Source organism: Corvus brachyrhynchos, unplaced genomic scaffold (genome assembly GCF_000691975.1).
Source record: "Corvus brachyrhynchos isolate BGI_N302 unplaced genomic scaffold, ASM69197v1 scaffold209, whole genome shotgun sequence".
NCBI classification, from domain to species: Eukaryota; Metazoa; Chordata; class Aves; order Passeriformes; family Corvidae; genus Corvus; species Corvus brachyrhynchos.
Genome location: NW_008246056.1, coordinates 204,632 through 225,217, shown reverse-complemented (window position 1 = coordinate 225,217; position 20,586 = coordinate 204,632). Strand labels below are relative to the sequence as shown.

The window sequence follows — 20,586 nt, the reverse complement described above, 5'->3', positions numbered from 1 at the left end:
GCAGGGGCCGTCATGGGCTGCGGCGCCGGCGCCGGGCGGCGGAGGCTGCCGGCCCCACGTGTGTCAAGCTGGGCCAGTGGGCTAGCACCCGCAGGGACCTCTTCTCCGAGGCCTTCTGTGACGAGTTTTCCAAGCTGCACGTCGAGGTGAGCCCCCACCCATGGGGCCACACCGACGAGCTCTTGAGGAAGGCCTTTGGTGAGGACTGGATGGGCATCCTCAAGTTCCAGAGCCGGGAGCCGGTCGGCTCGGGCTGCGTTGCCCAGGTGTATAAAGCCTATGCTGACCTCGCTGCTATTGCTGGCTCCCGGGCCAAGGAGCTGGAGCAACACTCGGAGTTCAGGTCCGCCTTTGAAGCGTGGGAAGTGTCAGGCTTAAGAGGCCTCCTCGGGTGGCTGAGAAAGAGGAAGAGCAAGGAGATACGGGATGAGAGGAGCAGGGAGGAACTGAGTTCTGCAGACTGCTCCCAGGGAAGTCCTGTGAGTAGGATGTCCCTTATGGAGCAGATGGCCAAGCCGCTCCTGAATGCAAATCCTTCATCAGCCAGACATCTCATGCCCGTAGCCATTAAAGTAAGTCATGTGCCTGAATGGTAGGTGTAATAAAACGGAGTGTGCTGGTTGAGGTCCGTCAGATTTTAATTCCCATGGAGAGGAGTAGCTGGCTAGGGCCAGGTAGAACAAGAAGGGATGCTGTCTCTCTTGGTGTCCTTTCTCAGGGCTTTTGTTCCAGCCAGCCACAATCCACACTTGCAGTGGCCCCAGCTTTTCCCAAACGGAGAGCTCAAGATTTGATGTGGCATGTGGGTACTAGGAATGCCTACAAGGGCTCAATTTACATTAAAAGAATTAATATTAAGGTTGCTTGCACCTTCCAGAGACTGATCCCCTTTCTCACATGAAGAAATCTGGAACATGTAAGTGCTTTCAATATAAAGTTTATTTAAAGAAACCTTGTATTTGAGCAGCTTCAAATATTAGTCAGGGACAGGGCAAAAGACTGAAAGTGGTGGAAAATGTCTTTGTGTGAGACTGTAGTCTCCACCACAGATACACTGCATTTGGCAATGATAAAATGTTTCTCTACAACCTAATCAATAGCAAAATATGAATTCTTCTGAGGACTAGCCGAGGAAGCTGGTTGGCTCCCAGTCTAACAACCTGGGTTCTGTGTATTTGAAATGTATCACTTGAGCTCATTGCACGGAGCATCTGGGGGTTAATGTTGCCACTGCTTATTCTTGTGCAGGTCCTGCACCCTGGGCTGGTCCAGCAAGTGCAGATGGATCTGCTTCTGATGAAGATGGGCAGCCGCATCATTGGACTTCTCCCTGGGTTCAAGTGGCTCAGTTTGACAGAGATTGTGGAGGAGTTTGAGAAGCTTATGATGCAGCAGGTATGTGCCATGTCATGGTCCCCAGCTACTGAAACAAAACTGCCCTTTGTCTTGCTACTGGCTGGCTCTAACTCTGTTCACACCACTACATTTTAAATGGTTAGATGAAGGCTGGCTTGTTCTTTACTTCTCTTCTTCAGTCTAATCAAATCACATAATGTTACTGTAAGAAAGCTGATACGCTCACAAAGTAGAAAAGCAATGAAAAAGCAGTTTTTATTCGATCTAAAAATATTTTTTAGACTTTGAAAATAAGTTTTAGACTTTGAATGTGTTTTCTAGTGGACAGCCTGAACAGCTAACTAGCCATAGACACAGTCCTTCTTGCAGCATTGTGAAAGGTGAGCACATGTCCTTAAGAAAATAACCGATCCAAGCAAGTGGTCAGGCACGTGGGTTTTTTTCTATAATTCTACATATATGTTTGCAATCTGTACTCACTAGTCATGTCTGTTAGCACTGATATATATCTATAGAGGCATAAATACTATGTTTTTACATAAGTTAATAACACATTCTATTTTGTATTATCAGACTCCCAGTGTCATTAAAATTTTGCACACAGATCTGAAAACATCCTGATTCGCTAATGTCTTCTAAAAAGACACAGTCCTGAAACATTGCTGCTATCAAACTGACAAAGATCTTACTGCAGGCTTAATTAGGCTTACATTTCTATAAAATGAGCCATTATCTGCTAATTTCATTTTTGTGTCTGGATTGCAGAGTCTGAAGTCTGTAACAAGCTTCTGGAAGTCTAATTATTTTCTACAATTGCAAAACCTCTACACAGTAAATCCATGCTGGGAACTGTTGACTGGGGTCAAATGTGACTCGAGGTCATTTGTACCAGTTCGGCAGAGCTTGGGTGGATGTGCAGAACACTGAGGGTTAGAAGAACATTGTAGCTTTTTTGCTTTGAGTGAACAGGAAGTATTCCTGGGATATTCCCCAGCGCCAGACAAGGGAGGTGAGGTAAGGTTATCCTTCCTCCTTGAGCAGCAGCAGACAGTAGGAGAGATGCCCTTGTGTCAAGACACTGGATCACTGAAGAACCAGGGCCTGGACTTGGCATAGTGGATTATTTTGTACACGTTACATTAAATTTCTTCCTGCTATGGCTGCCTCTCTGTCAAGTGAGGCTGGGGCTGCAGTTCTTTTGTCTGCCTGCCCAGCTATTTGGACAGCAAGCTTCAGTTCAGGATAGGATTCAGTTCAGGATCTTGTTGTATCCTTGAATATAGTATGTTCCTGGTCTATTTTGAGACACCATGCCTCTAGTAAGGCCCCCCTGTTTCAAAGGTGTTGGGTTGTGGAGCACCCATTACCCAGTCTGCTCCTCTTCCATCAGGGAAGCTATAAGCTTGTAAGAAGCACAACTCTTATTTTGTTTCTATTCTGTCTTTCTGACTAGTTCTGTTGGTATGGAGTATTGCACCTCACACAGGATCCTGAAGATCTAATCCTAGTTGATCTAATTTCCAACCTGCTTTTCTATTTCTCCCTTGAGATTGACTTACGCTATGAAGCCAGAAATCTGGAGCGCTTCCGACAAAATTTCCTAGATGTCGATTTTGTGAAGTTTCCAACTCCCCTTTGGCCCTTGGTAACGGCAGATGTTCTAGTGGAAACATTTGAGGTAAGAATTGCAGGGTCTGGGAGCGATGGTTGCAGTGAGAAGGCCCCAAGGAGAACGTGGCAAGGAAGTGGTTTTTTGAGAAGGAGGGATTGGAGGCAGAAGGATGCTTTTTTATCTGCCTAAGGAGATTTATGTCCTTAGTGTCTATTCCACTCTTTTTGTTTGCAAGCAGTGGATCCCAGAAGACAGGTAGCAGACAATTCCATATAGAAGTGAACACTTGGCCTGAAGCCAAGCAGACCAGCAGTGTGTCCAGCCACCATGTGCTTGTCTGTGCTTTGCAAACCAACACCACACTTCACCTCTCCTCTCTGGTGGGTCAAAGCAAGGAGCTCAGCAATCTGACAGTTTCTGATTCTTGCCTCACTTCCCTTGTGGATGTTTGAGTAACAGACCAAAGCTACTCTCAGGCTTAGTTTTCCTGCATGTCATCCTGACAAGGGTGTTTCTGGCCCTGGAATATTGTCTGTCTTTCCAAGGAACAAACCCTTGGTTCTCTCACATTCTCCATCACGCTAGGTACAGCCTCTCTCTGGCCAGTCCTTTGTAGGGTACTGTTATCACCTTCCCTGAACTCTTGGCACCCAGGTAAAGGTGTGTTTGAAGGTGGGATGCAGGGGGTGTTTGACCCCAGCTCTGTCTCTGTTTCAGGAGAGTGAGCCCATTTCGCGCTACCTGCACGTGGAGATTGGCACAGAGCTGCGGCAGAGACTGGCCAAGATGGGCATGGACATGCTGCTAAAGATGGTAGGCACTTGGCTGGGGCTGCAAGTGAAGGTTGTTTTCCTGCAGAAGCTATTCATTTTGGATAAGACAATGGAGCTGAAGAGAGAACCCATTTGCTTCCTACCTGTACCTGGTCTGTGTAAAGCCTGGGCTGGATACAGCCCTGCTCAGGCTCTGACACAGGGCTCTGTCACTACTGTCTGCCTGCACACAGTAGGACTGACCTGTGCACCTTGGTCAGCCTTTGCTTAGGACACCCACTAATCCATTCAATGAATATTCACATATTGCCCGAGTACCTTGCACTAATGAAGTGCAACATTATTAGCAAATGTCATGTGCTCTGCAGAGATCATGGATGTGACTCAGAGGGAAATCAGTGAGCTGGTTTCTTCATTTATCAACTCCTCTAAAACGGTGTTTTTGTAAGGGAGAACTAAATCTGGAGTAAAGAAAACAAACCAGGCTGATTCAGCTTCTGGCTATCTAGTTCTTCTGTATCTGAGATAATCCCAAATGATCTAGGAAGGAGTGTTGAGAGTGTGGTGCAAGTCTCTTGTGAGGAGCCAGGAGAACCAGCAGGGAAGAGTTGCAAAAGCTCCTGACAATACTGAGTGAGTGGGCAGTGTGTGTCAGATGAAATGCTGCTGCTAACTGCAGCATTGTGCTAGGGCAGCAGTGAGCCTCCAGTTCTGGCTCCATGTAGTATGACAGGCTCTGAAATAGCTTTTACCACTCAGAAAAGCAATGATGGGACTAGAATAGTTTATGCTAAGATTGGTTTCAAATTTTAGGAGTAGGAAAGAATTAAAGAGCAAAGAAACAACATTATGTCTGGAAGTAAAACAAATACCTCTTCTTGAGTACTCTGCAGTTCTAGTCCCTTGCTGTCTAGGACCCTCCATTTCAAGGGCTGTAGTAGAACTAGAAGAGGTGCAGAGGAAGGCAGATAGGATGATTACTCATGTGGAATGGCTTCCATACCAGAATGGTGAAATAATTTGGACTCTTAACTCTGGAAAGCAGAAAGATGAGTAGCTTATGACAGAGATTATACAGTCATGAGTGCACGAGAATGAATATGGATCTATTGTGTACAGTTTCTCCATGAGGAGGACATAAAATTAGCAGAAGTAGTATTTTTCAGAGAACACCAAAATTTTTTTTTTTTTTTCACACAGCTCCAATTTTTTACATGGCAGTTGAACAAATTCATAGGAGAAATCAATGAAATACAAAGAAACTCCTTGGGGCAAGAAGTCCTGCAGTCCCAGGTTGCCAGGAGGGTTGGGGGGGGGGGGAGACTGTTTTGTTCTTGTCATCTTGCCACTCCTTTCTGGTGCTAAGTGCTAACAGAGTCAGAGAAGAGCTACACGGATTTATTTCCTCTTCTCTTGTTTTCCTTACTTTTCAATACAGTTGTAATGTGGGTTGGTGTCCTGCACTGGGCAAACTTAACCATTCACTATAACCTTTGCCACTGAATGGCAAATGGCCTATTCTTACTGCATTACTCTTTGCTAAGGCCCACCAGTGTGCCCTAATTTAGGGCTAATTTCCAAAGGGCACTGCCATTCCCTGCTGGGACTCCTGGCTGTCCTACTGGCCTCTAGCAAACACACTGGATTGCTTCACGCAGCTCTGCTGACTCCCTGAGTACCAGCCCTGTCACCAGAGCTGGCCTCCAGCAGAATCCACCTGCTGTGGTGCTGCCAAGGGTGATGCCCCATCATTGGTAATGACAGAGAACAGACCACAAACAAGTCTCTGCCGTTTGCCTGGGGGCTTTGGTGTGGGCAGGTTTGCTTGGAAGGAGCTGCTCTCAGACTTACCTGTCCTCCAGATCTTTGTTGACAACTTTGTCCATGCTGACCTGCACCCTGGGAACATCCTGGTTCAAGGCACGGCCCGGCCGGGCAGCCCCCACCCAGAGCAGGTGGCCGTGGTGGACCTGTGTGACACCCTGGTGCTGGAAGTGCGGCCGCCCCCGCGGCAGCTGCGCCTGGTGCTGCTGGATGCTGGGATCGTGGCCGAGCTGCAGAGCGCTGACATGCAGAACTTCCGTGCCGTGTTCACAGCTGTGGTCCAGGGCCAGGTGAGGCCCCTCGGGCATGGGGCTGGGAAATCTGACAGCCAGAGTGAGAGTTTTCTCTCCATTTCCCCTTAAAGTGCTAAGAGGGGCAAGAAGGCTTGCTAGCATCTTATCCCCAACCAGAGGGAGAAGATGTTCAGCTACAGCAGGGAGGGCACCAGAGTAGAGCAATTTCAGGGCCCCAGGAACTAGAAGGTGCTAAATGGGAAGCACTGCCTGGCACTTCCTGCTTAGAAGGGCTTCTGCTGCAAGTTATGAATGCCTGGGAGCCACTCTTACAGAATCTGTCAGGTTTTGCTAGAGAAGAAGAGGGAATGGGTTAATATCTTGATCTGCCACACATAGTGTTCCCCTCTGCAGCCTTGCTGCTGGAAGGCCCACAATGCCTTCCTCCATTGTGTCAGTCTCTGTAGAGAGAGGAAGCAAAACGGGTGTGTGTGTGTGTGTGGGTGGGTCTGACCCCTGCTAAGTTCCTCCATGTAAGGGGAACTACTTTATCCTCCTGCCCACTTGAAACACACTGTCACATGGACTAGAGAACCCAGTGCTGGTGTCTCCTGCTCATTCTGAGAACAAACATTGTGCTCCTACTTGCCTGTCGCTGTCTCTCAGCTGCAGGGTGAGGGGCTCGCTAACAGACCTCAAGAGGGACACATTTTGTCTTGGTCTGCTGAAGCATGCCAAGGAGTCCATGCTAAACCCTGTATCCACGCCCATCCTGTGCTGCCAGAGGCACTTCTCAGCTACTAAATGCAAGAACTGCAAGCATCTGATTGCAAGTCACCAGTGAGCAAGTTCTGATTGTGCTTTTCAACTTGTTTCTCAGGGGGAGAGGGTGGCAGAGCTGATCCTCCACCACGCCCGTGCCAACCAGTGCCAGGACATCGAGCAGTTCAAGGCTGAGATGGCAGAACTTGTGACCAAGTTCCGGGGGAGCACCATTGCCTTGGGAAAGGCAAGTGCACAATGTCACATCCTCACCTACCTGCAATTCAGTGCAACATGGCACTGAAAACTGAAACTAAAGGGTTTTTCGATCAGCCGTTGAATTCTCCTTGTGTATTCCAGCTTCAGGTGGGAAATCTCCTCTCGAGTGTCTTCAAACTATTGATGACCCATAAGGTGAGGTCCTGTCACTGTCTGCCTTTAATAGCTGCAAGTTCATCTCGGGAGGGAGAACTGCTGGGAACATGACAAGCTAACAAGGAGGGGGACTGACTTCTGAAACAAACTGCTAGGAGAGCAACTGCTGGAGTGCATCCACGTGTTGCAGGCATGGTGTTTCTCAGGTCTTATACACATTCTGCCAAGCCAAATTTCTGTTTTGTTGGGGTTTTTTTTTGTCTCAATACTTCATTTAATGGTTGATATTGTTTACCAAAAGGAGTATTTTTGTAACACGTAGTTTTTCCTATCTTTTTTATAGTCCCTTAGACTATAGATACCTCCTTAAAACTGATTACTTGGGGGACAAGTTTCCACAGTTGCAAACAACTTTGGAAATCAAGAGACCTAGAGGTGAGAAGGCTGTCAGCCACAGGGCTTCAGAGTCCAACTGGTGGAGTTACATTATAGTTTCAGGCGTGCAAATGCTCTCCCCAGCCTCTTCTCTTCCCTCTCAGCTTAGGCAGAGCTGGTACCTTGGTTGAAGGGGTACAGAAGAAAAGAAGGTCCATTGAGTCCATTCAGTCTGTTGTGGTTCTAGGTGAAGCTCGAGAGCAATTTTGCTTCCATCATCTTTGCCATCATGGTTCTGGAAGGACTAGGACGTTCACTGGACCCTGAACTGGACATCCTGGAAGCAGCTAAGCCACTGCTCATCAAAACTGCAGCTTCTGCCCTCAAATAGACTCTTGTCGCTGCTGCCCTCTCCCTGTGGGGGATACCTGTGCTGCCTGTGAGCTGACACAGAGCGAAGCTGAAGGGGAGACGTCACGTGTACCCCAGGGCGATGCTGTGTAGTGGTTGCTCTCCACTAATGCTGCCTTCAGTCATTTCAGCCAAGCACCAGCCGTGGGATGATCCATGAAAGGTCTATTCCAGAAAGCAGGAAGAATTTGCACAACTGGACATTTCCCACTCATTGCACAGTTCTAAGAGATAATGTGCTCTGGTAGTTTTTAAAAACATCTTCAAAAAGATGTTCATCGATCAAGTCTGTTTTAAAATATACCAGGTTAAATATTTAATTTACTGACTTATCTGTCACTATGGTATGAAAAATGATGTTCTAGCACCACCTAAGCAACACATTTCAGCCTGAAAAAAGCCAATAAACCTGTTTGTCTTTTGTACTTCTAACTTCTACTTTTATTGTAGAAGTGTCCTAACAGCCTGCATGTAGTGGTCTGTTCTTAGTCATTTTGGATGACAAAAACAGACTATTTCAATTTTTGTTCAAACTTCTGTACTCCAGTACACTATGATAGGAGTTTGAATTATAAACAGCATAATAAAATATCTACCTAGGCAGAAAAATCTAATTCCATAATAAAAAACAAATTCTGGGAATATTTGTCCTGGTCTTAATTTTTCTGTTTCTGAAACTTAAGAGGTTTTTTTTCTCCCCTCTGTGTGATTTTCTCTACTACCCTCCCTGGTTTCACTCTGCCCAAAACCTTAACTGATATGCAGATACTTAGGGTTTTTTTCCCAGCAGTTTTCAAACCAGAGTCCAAGCATTTTCCTACTGGATCAAAACCACATTGCAAATGTTTAAAATCAAAGCCAGCAGAAGAACTGGATTATACGTGGCATTTACAGTCAGTTATTTTAATAGCAGTATTAAAATTATTTTATGGCTGCATTTTAATAGTGAGAAGTAGAGTCCATGAATGATTGGAAATAGTGTGGTACTAAATATATTCCCAGATCTACCCTGTGTGAAATAGCAGTAGAGCAGGGTCTCTGCAGTGGTCTGTTCTCAGGTGGTTAAGCAATGAAGAAAAAGTACATAAGCAGACAATCTGCTGTTTTATGGTGATTATAAAGTAATGATTAATAGCACATAAATGAAGTCTGAAAAATAAGTTCAGATTCAGCTCAGTATATTTCATATACTTTCCTTTAATCACTGCATATTCCATTTCCAAGTGCATAAGGATAAAAGCAGGAGTAGAGTTTAACACCTTTTAAGTTTTAGGCTGATTTCTTTAAGTGTAGTTGGAGTCATAAGCAGGCATCGTCCCAACTAGCGCAGGATTTCATGTAAAAGAACTCAAACAAGAAGAGAAGCAAGCAAACCCCCAAACATTACCCTAAAGAAAATCTCCATGTGCCACCAGCACCCACATTCCCTCAGTAGGGTGCGTGCCAGGTCTGGGGCACAACTACCTGTGTTCTTGCTGAGCAAATTCCAGCCAACTTTTCCAGACAGTCAACAGAGTGGAAACTGTTCCAAATAATGGGATTTCATGTCTAAAATGCAAAACTGTGCCTCACATGTAGTTTCCATAATCTGATGCAAGTTATATTTTTTTCAGACCTTAACTCTGACATTTTGTTTGTTAAAGCCTTCACCTTATATTTAGGTTCATCTTTCCTTTAAGCAAAAATCTGAGGATGGCTTATGCACATTATGGATCCTAAAGTTTAAAAATACCCATTTTAGCTATTAAGGCCTCAGAGTAGTTTGTAAACATCTGGATGGGAGACTTAACTTTGTCTTTTTAGGGAAAAGCTGAAGGCATAGCCTCTCCATTATCCCTGGAGGAATGCAGTCTGACACTGCTAGGAAACTGCTGGCCATTCAGAAGATTTGGCAGGATTTCAAACGAGCTCCCTTTTACAAGTTTTCTTAATTTTACTTTTTTTCTTTTTTTTTAAAGAAACTGCCATTATCACTGGTGCTATATTCTTGTAAGAGGCATAAATTTTTAAAATGTGCCAGAAAATGTGTATCATGTTTCTAAGTGTACACAGAATGTCGGGCAGAATTTAAATTCTGTATCCAGTTTGGTTCTAGGCATTACTTGAAACAAGGTATCACATAAATTGCATTTACCTTAGCATAATTCTGTGTAAAATAAAGGTATTTCCATATAGCTCTGACTGTTTCAGCAAATAAACTGTGCCATGTCCATTTTCCTTTCCTAAACACCCATCTGAAATTTCTGGTTATCCAGAGCTGATTAGAGCATTCCTTGAAACACAACCACTGTATTTTGTACCTTAGATGACGTGAGGAAGAGGGAGCACTTCAGGATGCAACCAGTATAACCTCCTCCTCCTCCTCTCTGGCACCTCTACTCACCACACTGTGATGCACTAGAAAACCCCTCCTTTCTAATGCAGAAAAGGACCTCTAGATGTGCCCTGCTGCTCCCTCTCAGGGGAGGGGAAAGCCAGTGACCCCAGAAAGGAAGGCAGGTAAAGGACAGAGCAGCAGAAGTGCACTCTGGCTGCAGTGAAAGGGAGATTAAAGACCTCTCCAGGAATCCTAATGCCACCTGTCACAACTCTGCCCTGGCACACTGACTCACACCTGACAACACAGAGCAGCTCTGTGCCCTGCTCCAGGCCTCGCTCACCCACTGTGCGGCTTCCTTACGCGAGCAGGGATGCCCGGAGCAGCAAAAGGTTCTGTTCCCTGAGGTACTGCTGGAGGGCACGGAGTTTCTGGCCTTCTTTTTCCATCTTCAGACGGGAACTGTCTCTCCTCTGGAACACTCTCACTTTGGCAGCCTGGTGCTGGTTTTGCTGTTTATCCTGCTCCTGGGCTTCTTGTTCCAGCGCTTCCTGCCGTGACTGCATTCTGCTCCTCAGGAAGTCCTACATAAAGACATTGAAAACTGCACAGTCAGCCTTCATGCCAAATTTCATCCTCACTTTTCATCTCTGTGGTCCCCAGCATAAAAAGGACATGGACCTGCTGGAGTGAGTCCAGAGGAGGATCACGAAGATGCTCAGAGGGCTGGAGCACCACTGCTATGGAGACAGGCTGAGAGAGTTGGAGTTGTTCAGCCTGGAGAAGACTCCGGGAAGACCTTAGAGCACCTTCCAGTGCCTAAAGGGACTACAGTAGAGCTGGGGAGGGACTTTTTACAAGGGCATGGAGTGATACGACAAGGGGAAATAGCTTTAAGCTGAAAAAGAGTAGGTTTAGATTAGATATTAGGAAGAAATTCTTTCCTGTGAGGGTCGAAAGGCCCTGGCACAGGTTGCTCAGAGAAGTTGTGGATGCCCCATCCCTGGCAGGTTGGACAGGGGGTTCTGAGCAGCCTGCTCTAGTGGAAGGTGTCCCTGCCCATGGCAGGGGGGTTGGGACTAGATGAATACAATCCAAATCATCCTACAATACTATGATTCTCACTAGTAGAAGTCAAAAATGGATATAATCTATGGAAATTCATTCCTTGCATGCAGAAAGACTCCTTTTATGGCACAGATAGGGAATTTTACTTTCCACCTTTCATCTTTATACACATGTCAAAAAAATGTTACCCTTTTTTATCTCTAAATGATATAGTTATATTGGATGTAAAACAGGTGGAAGACAAATACTCCAGATAGTGATAATGCTGGAAACATGGCAGAAGAGGAAAATAACTTCTGGGATTGCCCTTACCAGCCTTTCTTTCTCTTGTTCACAGCTCCTTTCATTGCTTTCTGCTTGCAACTCCTCTCTCTGCAGATGCTTTGTCTTTAAGAACTGAAGTCTCTGCCTTGCCTTCCTCTCTTCCTCCTCTCGAAAGAAGGATTCCTTCCTGCTCCTCTCAGCCCCAGCAGCCTGGAGCAGTGCCATGTGCTGCAAAGCTCTCTCTTTGTGCTCCAGCTGTTTCTCCAGCCCTTGCAATGTTCTCTGACGCAATCGCTGCCTGTTTCCAAAACAAAATTTCTCAAATTTCTCATAAAGAAAGAGCAATAAAAAAAAGAAAGACAGTGCATAAGACACAAAGCAGATATTCTGGCAATCCGTGCTCAGTTAATATTCCAGAACTCTTTGCTAGGTTAGGAGGATTAAACCTGTGTCCCAAACAGAGGTAGCAAAATCCCCAAATGAGCTGGTGCCTGATGTCAGCACTTGTGGTCTGACAAGAGGATTAAAGGGAATTTGCCCTTGGAGATAATGCTGTGTACCCACTCCCTCACACCTCAAGCACCAATTTTATTCACATTAAGGAACCACTGTGACTCCTCTGCAAAGTCCAGAATAAGCATAACATGGGATGTGCAGGACTGAAGGAGAGCAGCAGGGAGCAGATGTTACCAACCTTCCAACATTTAGCACACAAAGCAGTCAGTTCCCAGCATCACCTCTGGCTGTCCCTGCGCAGCTGGCGGCGGATGCCATCTGCCTCCTGCCGCTGCTCCCTCTTCAGCTGCCTCTGTTCCTCTTGCCACCTTTTGTGCTCAATCTTGGCTCTGTTTAAGTCCATCTCTTTCCACCTCTCCTGAGATGCAGCACTAAGGATTGATTTCTAAGATAAAAAAACCAAACTGACCTTTAGTCCCATCAGTATACTTTTCTAATGCAAACTGTAAACACACAAAACCAGAACAGCCCAGTTCCAATGTCACTCCCGAGGCCTAGAAGCTACAAAGGCTCACAAATACTGCGCTGTTGATTCCTATCAATGAAAAAGCTGAGAATGATGCTAAAACCTGTAGAAAACGTTAGGTTTAACCAACAAAGAGGCACCTGAAATCCAGTTTTAAGAGTTCTCCATAGGTCAGTAGGCTGTGCTGTTCTGGTGTTGAGCCAATGCTTAAAACTCCCCAGTCTTTGGGTCAACTTCTGGACTGGATGGAAAATCCAGGTTTGGACCACAAAACATACTATATATTCCTTACTAGATTTTATTAGCAAAAGAAATACCTGCCCCCCTCTGGCCAAACCCAGAACATTCCCGGAGCTCTCTGCAGGTGGTCCAACTCTTCAGCTCCTGTTGGGTGAGATTTCTACCAACGCTCCAGCAGGCTTTATGTTTTCTTCAGTAGTAGCTTCATTCCAATGCTGTAGTGCTGCTGATTTGTGTTTTTAAATGCGCTGTTCCATATACAGAGATGAAGGAGCACCTACAAGGCCTCTTTTCACAGCCACAGTGAAATACTTATTTGTTTTTGTACTCCCTACAGTGCCCTTTATGAGGGAAGTGCAAGTAAACACCACTGTAACTTCAGACGTGTATTCCAGTTTACATTGCTAGAGCTGTTTGAGGTTGGAACAAAGTTCCCCCAAAATATTTTCCTCTGTCAAATGCATCCTCCTTCCTCCTATTCCCAGGTGCAGTTAGCATGCACCTGATATCAGCTGCTGCTCTGCAAACAGAATGTCTCCTTCCAGTGCTTTCCTGAGGACAACTCGAATACCACAAGCTGGAAAACACTACAGGACTTTCAAATAATGCTCCTGCCAGTCTTACACAGCATTTTGACTGGTTTCCCTTAACACATTGATCTGCATGGCTTCCCAGGGGCTGTAAACAGCTTTGTTCTCCAGTGTATTGCTAGTCTTAGCAAAAAAAATGTACCTTGTGGGTGTTTGTGTTTAATGACACACACAAGGAGAGATCAAAGAAAGAATCAAAGGTGTTTACAGGTGGGAGGTGAAAAAATGATGTTTTCCAGCAGGTAAAGTACTGGTCTAAGGATCAGGAGACTTCTAGTTCCACCCCTGCCCTAACATGCACTCTTTGCTATGGGACTCAGATGACTACCTAAACTTTCTCTTTTTTTGCTTTCAGTATCTGTAAAAGAGAAACAATTTTTTTTGCTATCTAGTAGAGCTGGCTGAGAAGTTTAGTTAGAAAAGATTAGATCTAACTTAAATAAACATTCTGCCAAAAGCACTGAGCAAAACTACCACAAGTGCCCTGTCCTGTACAACATGGGTTCCCAAGTGGAGTCCTTAAATTTCTATTTATACATAACCATTATTCTACACAGGCATTTTTGTTGCAGCAAAAACCTTTGTGAAAGATCAAAGGAGAGAACATTCTCACATGACATAAACAAATCTCCTCATCCTAATAAATCTGGTTTGGACCAAATACTCACTGTGATGCTTTTGTCTTTTAGAAGATTTGGGAGATGTGTGCATCTCCCAGCCCGCAGGTTGGTGGTACTGTGTGGTCTCTGCACACAAAGGGCTGATCTGATGGTCAGGCTGTCTTTCTCCAGTGATTGATTCAATTGGGCAAAGAAGCTCTGGCGCCTAAAAGGAACCAAGGCACTGCTTCCCACGGAAGGGCTCCTCTGGGAATGCTGGACTGGAGCTTCTGCCACTTGGGACTCAAAAAGGCCTTTCAAATAAATTAGGACAAGGACACATGAGAATATAGGAAGCTTATAAAAAGAAAGCAAATTAAAAGAACAAAAGGTCTGCTCATATAAGATATATCCGAGCAAGGATTTTATAACATTTTCCTCTGGGGTAGTGGGACATTTTTTAGTCTCCACAAAAGAGGTTCCAGCTTTCCAGAAACAAGCTTGCAATTGCATTTAGGCATGAGTTTTGCCTGGGAAGACGAGATCACCAACTCTTCTTACAGCTTCTCTGATTAAAGGATTGTTTACGTGGTACCTCACAGCAGGCACGAGCTGCTCTGAGACAAATAAAAATGGTAAGTCTTTTGATAGGGCAAAGCCTGAGCTCTACATCCTGCTGAGAGACAGGAGACATTAGCATGGGCACAACCCTGCTAACGCAGCTTTTGGGTAACTCAGAACATGAGCAGAGTTTGCTCACGCCTTTCTGCTAAAGACAGGGCAGACCTGAGTGGCAGCTGTTGCATGGAACACCAGCTGGGAGGAAATACGCATTCCTGTTTGACCTTTCATTCTCCCTCTTCCAGCAGTGCCACAAAGCAGTAACAGAGAAAGCTTTAGGCTTTCAGAATCCTCTCTTAGATCCTGCAATTGTCACAAAGCTGAGAAAACAGCAACAAATTGATTAAAATCATTATCCAGCCCCTTTTGGCTGTTAAAGGAACAAATTTTACTCAGTGCCGTTACAAAGCAATGATTTTTAGCACAGGTAAGAGGGTTGTTCTGCAGAACAGTTCTGGTGAGATCTTGTTGCTATACACAGTCATAGTTAATGTTACATATTAAGTTTTAAAGGAATTTTTTATTTATACTGAGCTCTATGACATAAGTTAAGAGACCCCAAAAGCTACTGCAGTAGCTGAGCTGTAAAACCCAAAACTCCCAACTTCCATCTGAAAATTCTTTCACCTTGAGAAGAAGATGAATAATTTCTCAAGCCATAGCACCATTAATATCTACATATAAAGATACTACATAATGGTGCTATGGCATTATGGTATTTTCTTTTGAAGCACCAAGAATTATGTAACAGATCTTATACCTGATGCCATCCTGCACTGATATTATGTGCTAAGTCTTATGTTTGGGTAAAAGAGCTACAGTTCCAATACCATGCTCATGTTCAAAATTAGCTTCAGTTTCAGTATCTTGCTGTCTGCTCTCTGCTTCTTCCTTGTGATCTGTCTCCAATAACCAGCTGTCTGTGTTGACAGCAGCATCAACCATAGCATGAACCATCTCCCTCTGAGGGCCCTAGAAATAACAAGAAATGCAATCATAATCCAGACCTGATAAGGAAAAGAATAGGTTCGTTTAATGAATTTACAGCATAAGATCTTAAGTTGTAACTGAAGTTTAAGAGAGAATGAAAAAAAACAAATTTTGGGGGACGTTCTTTATTAAAGAAACACCTCATAGCTAATTTCTGATCACCTCCTGAGTTTCTCTATGTCTTCAAATGACCTAAAGTACTTTGGGTCCAAACTGGTACAAAAGAGATCAGGCCAGAAGAGCTCTGGCTGAAAGACAGCACTGCTTCTGGCACATGCCAGAATTTGGATTCTAACCCTTGCAGAGCAATGGAGATAAGTGTGGCAGGAGCTGGTGCACATAAAGCTCCTCCTTACTGATCCTCACCCAGTGCCCTGCTCACAAGCACCAAAGCACTTGCTCAGGATTACATAAGCCTCTTGTGGTCCTTGATTGGGAATGGGAACACCTCTAACAGGGTGGAGCAGTATCTTAATTGAATTATGCAAGAGACTGCCTTGGTTTGGAACAATCCTTACTGTAATCCTTATCCAGTGTCAAGTCTTCTGACACTTTTTCCTCTTTTGCCTTACCTCCTTCACACAGAAGCAGAATGGAGAGGAGCTGGGCTATGCAACACTTCTCATATTCTGCATCCATGGAAGAGGTTCTAGAAGCCTGCTCCAGCCAGGGACAATGACAGATTATAGCTCGTACCCCAATCAAAGAATCAGAAAGACAGTGCAAAGTCTCTCCATTCTTTAGCAGGCAGGCATAAGGACCAGGCCTTAAACCTCTAGTAACTGTTTGGTACCATGTGCAGTAAAGTTGAAGTAACAAAGCAGATATTTATACAAATAGCAGACCATACGGTATCAGAAGAACCAGGGTGAAGCACTGTTTACCTTCTCAGTTTCTATAACCTCATGGTCCTCCTCCAAACAAGACCAAACATCTTTCCCAACATCTTCTGTGACCAAACTCTTCTCTTCCTTTTTCTCTTCCTCTCTAGAAACACTTTCTGAAGATGAAATCCTCAATTCAGACAGTTCCTCTTCTATTTTCTTGCTGAGCTTTTCTTCAGTCAAACTTCCTCCTGGGATGAAGGCATTTTCCTGCTGCACTTTGCAGCCTGCAGGCCGTGTGGGTTCCCAGGCTCCAAGGCAGCACTGGGGAAGTGAGGTACATCCCCAGCTACACTTTGCACAGGGATGAGTGGAATACAGAGCCCCTGGGCAGCAATCCAGGTCCAGGTGACCCTGTCTGTAGTGCCCTGAGGCTCTATAGCCCGGTGTCACAAGGTATGGGTAATCCACACTTGAATCTACCACCATCTGCCTGGCTGCTAAGGGCATCTGCAGCTCCAGGATGATGCGTTCGCTTAAGGGCAGGGGAATCCTCAGAGCCTGGGCAGAAGACACCTCCTTAGTCTGCCCATTCCAGAAATTCACAAGCACTCCTCTTTCATTGTGTGCTGTGCATATTGGGGGAAAAACAAAACAAAGGCAAGTAATGTTATTAGCAGCATGTCAGTCTGTGTGATTTATCTCCCAGAGAGCAGGACGTAAAAGTAATGACTCGTGTTTCAGACAGTTTTGTAACAACTTCCATGATTTTATTCTTTATAGGTTTAAAATTTGACTTTCTTCTGAATTTCCTGTGAGAAGACAGCAGATAGAAAAAATCTCACTGGTCACAGTGGGTGGGATTTTACCCTGAAATAGCTGGAAAGCAGACTAACAGATAATCAGGTGAATTTTTGCCTTGTGTTGGGAGGATGCTACCCCAACCCCTAACTTTTTAGGAAATTTTCACCCACAGAACAAAGCAAAGGTAAATTCTGCGAGCTGCGTTAACTCTGACCCTGAAAAAGTGGCTCAGTGCCAATGATAAAAACATGATGAAGAGAACCCGAGCAGCAGGAGGTCAATTATCCGTGCCGAAGCCTCTTCTCCTCCCAGCAGTGACCAGCACCCATGGTGAGCCTAGTGCTGCTAAGAAAACCAGAACACCCAGTACCTAAAGGTGCCTCCTTGCTCTCCACAACCCTTAGCACAGTGCCAGGGCCAAAACGTTTGGCTGGAGCCTCCCATGGTGCCAAGACTCTGTCCCCTGGAGCAAGAGGCTGTCGCCGGGCATCTTCGTAGTGGAGAATGTCATAGAGAGGTGTTTCCTGCAGGCCGAGCTGGACCTTGCCCTTCAGAGCACGACTTTGGTCAAACTCAATTAAAAAGCCTTCCCTGGAGCCCTGCAAGAGTAAAACATGTGGTTTGCAAGGCAGACAGCTGGGTCCAATTAACAGCCAAGCTTAAGTGCTAAGAGGGAAGTGGCAGAAATCCCAGGAAGTGGAACATGATCTCAGGATGCAGCTTTCCTCCTCTACCAGGGCTTCACTGTACTGTGTCCATACCACTTTAAAAGTAAATAAAAAGCTGGGGCTTAAGGGGCTGACAGACTTTTTTCTTCCTTCCAGTTTGGACTTAGATTTTAGTAAGAACACAGTTAGCAAGCTAAGGCAGAACTCTACCAGGAAAACCTCTCATCAGAAAAAGGAACCAAAAGAAACTGTGTATGATGCAGTTCACTACAATCAGAAGGAAAACAAACAGTAAAAGTCACAACTGTTATAAATTTAAATACTTTAACTGAAGCCTTCAGCAGTGGGTGAGGGCAAGATCTACTGCCAAAATCTCGGCCTTCTTTGCAGATCTTTGAGTGCACTTACACAGATAATGCTGTCAGCTCCTACTCCAGCTGATGCCACTCATGCCTGTAGCTGTCTCCATCTGTTCTACCCCACACAAGAGCTTACAGACATCCTCACCTATACTAGCACCAAAATTTATTTAACTAACCTGCAAAATGAACTTGATTTTTAAAGAAAACCTGCAGGGGGGATTTTCCATCTGGCATTCAAAATCATCTCGCAATTCCCAGAAATGCAGATGGAAAAGAATGAGGAAAGCTCTCAGTCTGGTAAAGAGGAAGTGGACCCTGGAGACAAGTATTTTGGATTACTAGCTGCTGTTTAGCTAACCAACTCTGCTGCTATGCTGGGCAAAAGTACACAATAGGGATAAGGGACCCATTTTGTCTGTCTCTGACTAAAACTCATTATAACTACAAAAATGGATTGATCTCCAGGCTGCTCTTACTTGCAGGGCTCCTCACAGCAAACAGCCAGTCAGCACCAGGTAACAGATGAAAATAGGATGTGCAGAGGCAACAGTGGCTATGAAGCGCACGGTAACACTGGAGGGCCACCCCACAGACAGGGCTTGGGACTGGTGAGGTATGGGAAGAACAGAGGAAAAACCATGCATGCCCTCTCAGCCAAGTTCCCAATAAATGGTTACCTTCACCTCCTGGACAATGTGGCCCAGGTAGTAATAGCCATCAGTTTCTCTCCTTGCCAACACACGAGCTCCCCTCAGGACGCGGGAAGCCTCCGAGGACAAACCCATGAGATTCCTTTTGGTTGAGGACATCAAGGCCATGCAAAAGGGACATGGGTTCCATGCACAAACGGGACAGCTGTGGAAAACAAAAACACAAGAAGTAATGAAAACCTTGGCAACAGATACTCTGCAACTTACTGCAGTGAAAACAAACCAAATCAATGTGGAACACACCCCCCACTCTGCAATAACTGTCTTAGTTTCCCAGCTTTTTCTTCTCTGCTTTTCCGGTGACCCATCTACAGATTATGAGCTTACTGTGTTACTGGACATCTTGGCAGCAGAGAGCCACAGGAATCTCTATCAGCTGTGTGACAGCACTGGACACGTGAGATGGATGTGGAGCTTACCTGGAAGGGGGAAGGAGGAGATGGAAGCAGAAAATGAGCATGATTTTTGAACACTTAAATCCTTAAACAGGAATATTGTTCATAAAGTTGAAATTTACTTTCACTTTATTACTTCTCTCTATAAATCTTCCACCATATCTTGTGGTACTATGCTGCTTATCTGTAAATTCATCACAAGTGGCTTTGATTTTGAGAAATTAAGTTCAGAAAGAAGGAATATTTTAAAAAAAGGTAAGAACTATATGATAAACCCCTCCTTGTGCTGCACCTGGTTTCTATTCAGCTGCTAGGGTACATAGCAGGGGTGGGCAGCCCGTGGCCACATGTGCACTGCTGCTGCTGCTTACACAGCTTCCAAGCTCCCCTGGCAAGCAAAGCTGAAAGGTCAATGAAAGGACCTGAAGTCAAGGAAGAGTGAAGAAGGTGGGGGCTGAATTTAGGGGGACAAAGTTGCCTCTGCAGGTCAAAGCCAGCAGCAGAAACGTCTGGCCTGAGCAAGATGGGAAACCTGAGATGCTTGAGAACAAGGACACAGGGAACAGAATGCCAGGGACTGCAAGAAGGCAGAAAGACAAAATACAAGGCAGTTGGAAGGTGGAGCTGACAATAAAACTATGAACTTTATATCAAAGCATTCAGCTTTTATGGAAAACCATAAACTTGGTATGGAGCACCTTGAAAGCTTGCAATATGTTGGTGCACGTGGTAAGTAAAAACAGTGGTTGAATAGTTTGCTGCTATTCCCTGTAACCGGCTGCTGAAATTGCATTAGAGCTCTTACAAGGCTCAGAGGAGCAGGGAAATCAAAATCCTTTAACTACAAGGCCATTCACTGCTGTTTCAGCTGAGGATGTCAGGTGTTTGAGATGTTAGCAGACGGAGAAGATATTGTTACTTATTTAAAATGCCTTCAGGAGGGTTGCAGAAACTCTTCTTTGTGGAGTGTTATCCAATAAAGATTCAGGAGGAACTAACAAGTATGGATTAATCTTACATTGGCATCATACCTTGTCAGGAGGAGTAGGGGGGTGTCTGATTCCTTGAAAGGATCCCCCTGATAGTCTGGCTACATTCTTCATTATTTTTTACTTGCTTCTGAATGTCCCAGAAGGCATACCACATTGTACTACTGGATGCAACTGGTTCTCCACAAGAAGTTGGAAGAATTCCTCCGACCCTTGCTCTGGCACATGTCAGTGAACAGATCCAACCACCGGCAGGGTGGGTTTTCCATCATCCTCAAAGTGTTGCGGCTGAAACCAGGCTGCAGCTCCAGGAACACTGCCGAGTGAGCACTAACCGGGCAGGTGCACCGTTGTAACGCCTGTGGGAGCTGCAAAAAGGGAAAGAAGAATAAAACCCTCTCAGGTGCGCAGGTCTTCGCTGACGGGGGACAGGTGGGAATTC

The 20,586-nt window shown here is 45.2% G+C and overlaps 2 protein-coding genes across 6 annotated transcripts in view; one reads left to right on the top strand and one right to left on the bottom strand.

The window, feature by feature from the left end:
* The window catches only part of ADCK2 (aarF domain containing kinase 2), a 10,352-nt gene extending 1,989 nt beyond the window's left edge, over window positions 1–8,363 (top strand). Inside the window, exons 2-9 of the mRNA XM_008642471.1 lie at window positions 5–572; window positions 1,249–1,395; window positions 2,906–3,034; window positions 3,686–3,781; window positions 5,604–5,855; window positions 6,679–6,807; window positions 6,921–6,974; window positions 7,558–8,363. Coding sequence (XP_008640693.1) covers window positions 5–572; window positions 1,249–1,395; window positions 2,906–3,034; window positions 3,686–3,781; window positions 5,604–5,855; window positions 6,679–6,807; window positions 6,921–6,974; window positions 7,558–7,701 — 1,519 coding nt within the window. The 3' untranslated portion in view covers window positions 7,702–8,363. The remainder of the gene's footprint in view (window positions 1–4; window positions 573–1,248; window positions 1,396–2,905; window positions 3,035–3,685; window positions 3,782–5,603; window positions 5,856–6,678; window positions 6,808–6,920; window positions 6,975–7,557) is intronic.
* A 515-nt stretch (window positions 8,364–8,878) lies between these two features.
* LOC103623381 (trichohyalin-like) overlaps window positions 8,879–20,586 on the bottom strand; it is a 12,205-nt gene continuing 497 nt past the window's right edge. For 4 of the 5 annotated variants that reach the window (XM_017745826.1, XM_017745827.1, XM_017745829.1 and 1 more), the window contains exons 2-11: window positions 20,187–20,512; window positions 19,088–19,179; window positions 18,728–18,905; window positions 17,391–17,619; window positions 16,277–16,845; window positions 15,233–15,374; window positions 13,851–14,095; window positions 12,108–12,271; window positions 11,419–11,668; window positions 8,879–10,622 (exon numbers count right to left, since the gene is read on the bottom strand). In XM_017745826.1, coding sequence (XP_017601315.1) covers window positions 10,398–10,622; window positions 11,419–11,668; window positions 12,108–12,271; window positions 13,851–14,095; window positions 15,233–15,374; window positions 16,277–16,845; window positions 17,391–17,619; window positions 18,728–18,905; window positions 19,088–19,179; window positions 20,187–20,258 — 2,166 coding nt within the window. In that variant the 5' untranslated portion in view covers window positions 20,259–20,512 and the 3' untranslated portion in view covers window positions 8,879–10,397. The remainder of the gene's footprint in view (window positions 10,623–11,418; window positions 11,669–12,107; window positions 12,272–13,850; window positions 14,096–15,232; window positions 15,375–16,276; window positions 16,846–17,390; window positions 17,620–18,727; window positions 18,906–19,087; window positions 19,180–20,186; window positions 20,513–20,586) is intronic. The other variant, XM_017745830.1, reaches the window with a different exon arrangement.